Source organism: Austrofundulus limnaeus, unplaced genomic scaffold (genome assembly GCF_001266775.1).
Source record: "Austrofundulus limnaeus strain Quisiro unplaced genomic scaffold, Austrofundulus_limnaeus-1.0 Scaffold7821, whole genome shotgun sequence".
NCBI classification, from domain to species: Eukaryota; Metazoa; Chordata; class Actinopteri; order Cyprinodontiformes; family Rivulidae; genus Austrofundulus; species Austrofundulus limnaeus.
Genome location: NW_013960223.1, coordinates 1 through 491, shown reverse-complemented (window position 1 = coordinate 491; position 491 = coordinate 1). Strand labels below are relative to the sequence as shown.

Sequence of the window (491 nt, the reverse complement as noted above, 5' to 3'; positions counted from 1 at the left end):
ATACTGACGTCTGGTTACAGAAGACGGTGCAGTACATGACAGACTTTGATGGGATAAACAGTGCCGTGAAGGTGGGCCTGATACGTCCTGTATGCTTTCCCTCTCCACCCGCCATGCTTCCTGTTCCTAAACACCGGTGGCTGATGCAGGTTTATGCTCAGGATGTTCTGCAAAGGCTCGACGACATCAAGGCCACCATCACGTCACAGTTTGGTCGGATTCTGAAAATGGATTCCACGAAGAAAGTGACCAGAAAACTTGCTGGAAAGAGTTTAGGCACAGCTACCTGGGCTACGAATGTTGGGAATGAACATGGGCAGGTGATCATGTCGGTGCTCACAGCCAGCGAAGGTTTCGGTCTTGGACCAATGATTGAAGGCCTCATTAAACGGTTCACTGCGGCTGCGGTGCCTCGTCCTGAAGTGCTGTATGTGGACAGAGACTGCTGTGGCAACAGTCTTCTTAGGAGAATGTTTGAACAGTGGGAGCAC

The 491-nt window shown here is 50.9% G+C and overlaps 1 protein-coding gene across 1 annotated transcript; it reads left to right on the top strand.

Moving 5' to 3' along the window:
• Window positions 1–481, top strand: LOC106512530 (uncharacterized; the record flags this gene model as incomplete). Its single annotated transcript, XM_014001126.1, is given in 1 exon segment — window positions 1–481. A coding segment is annotated over 1 exon segment (481 nt), but the record flags the coding sequence as incomplete, so codon positions are not given.
• Between the last annotated feature and the right edge of the window lie 10 nt (window positions 482–491).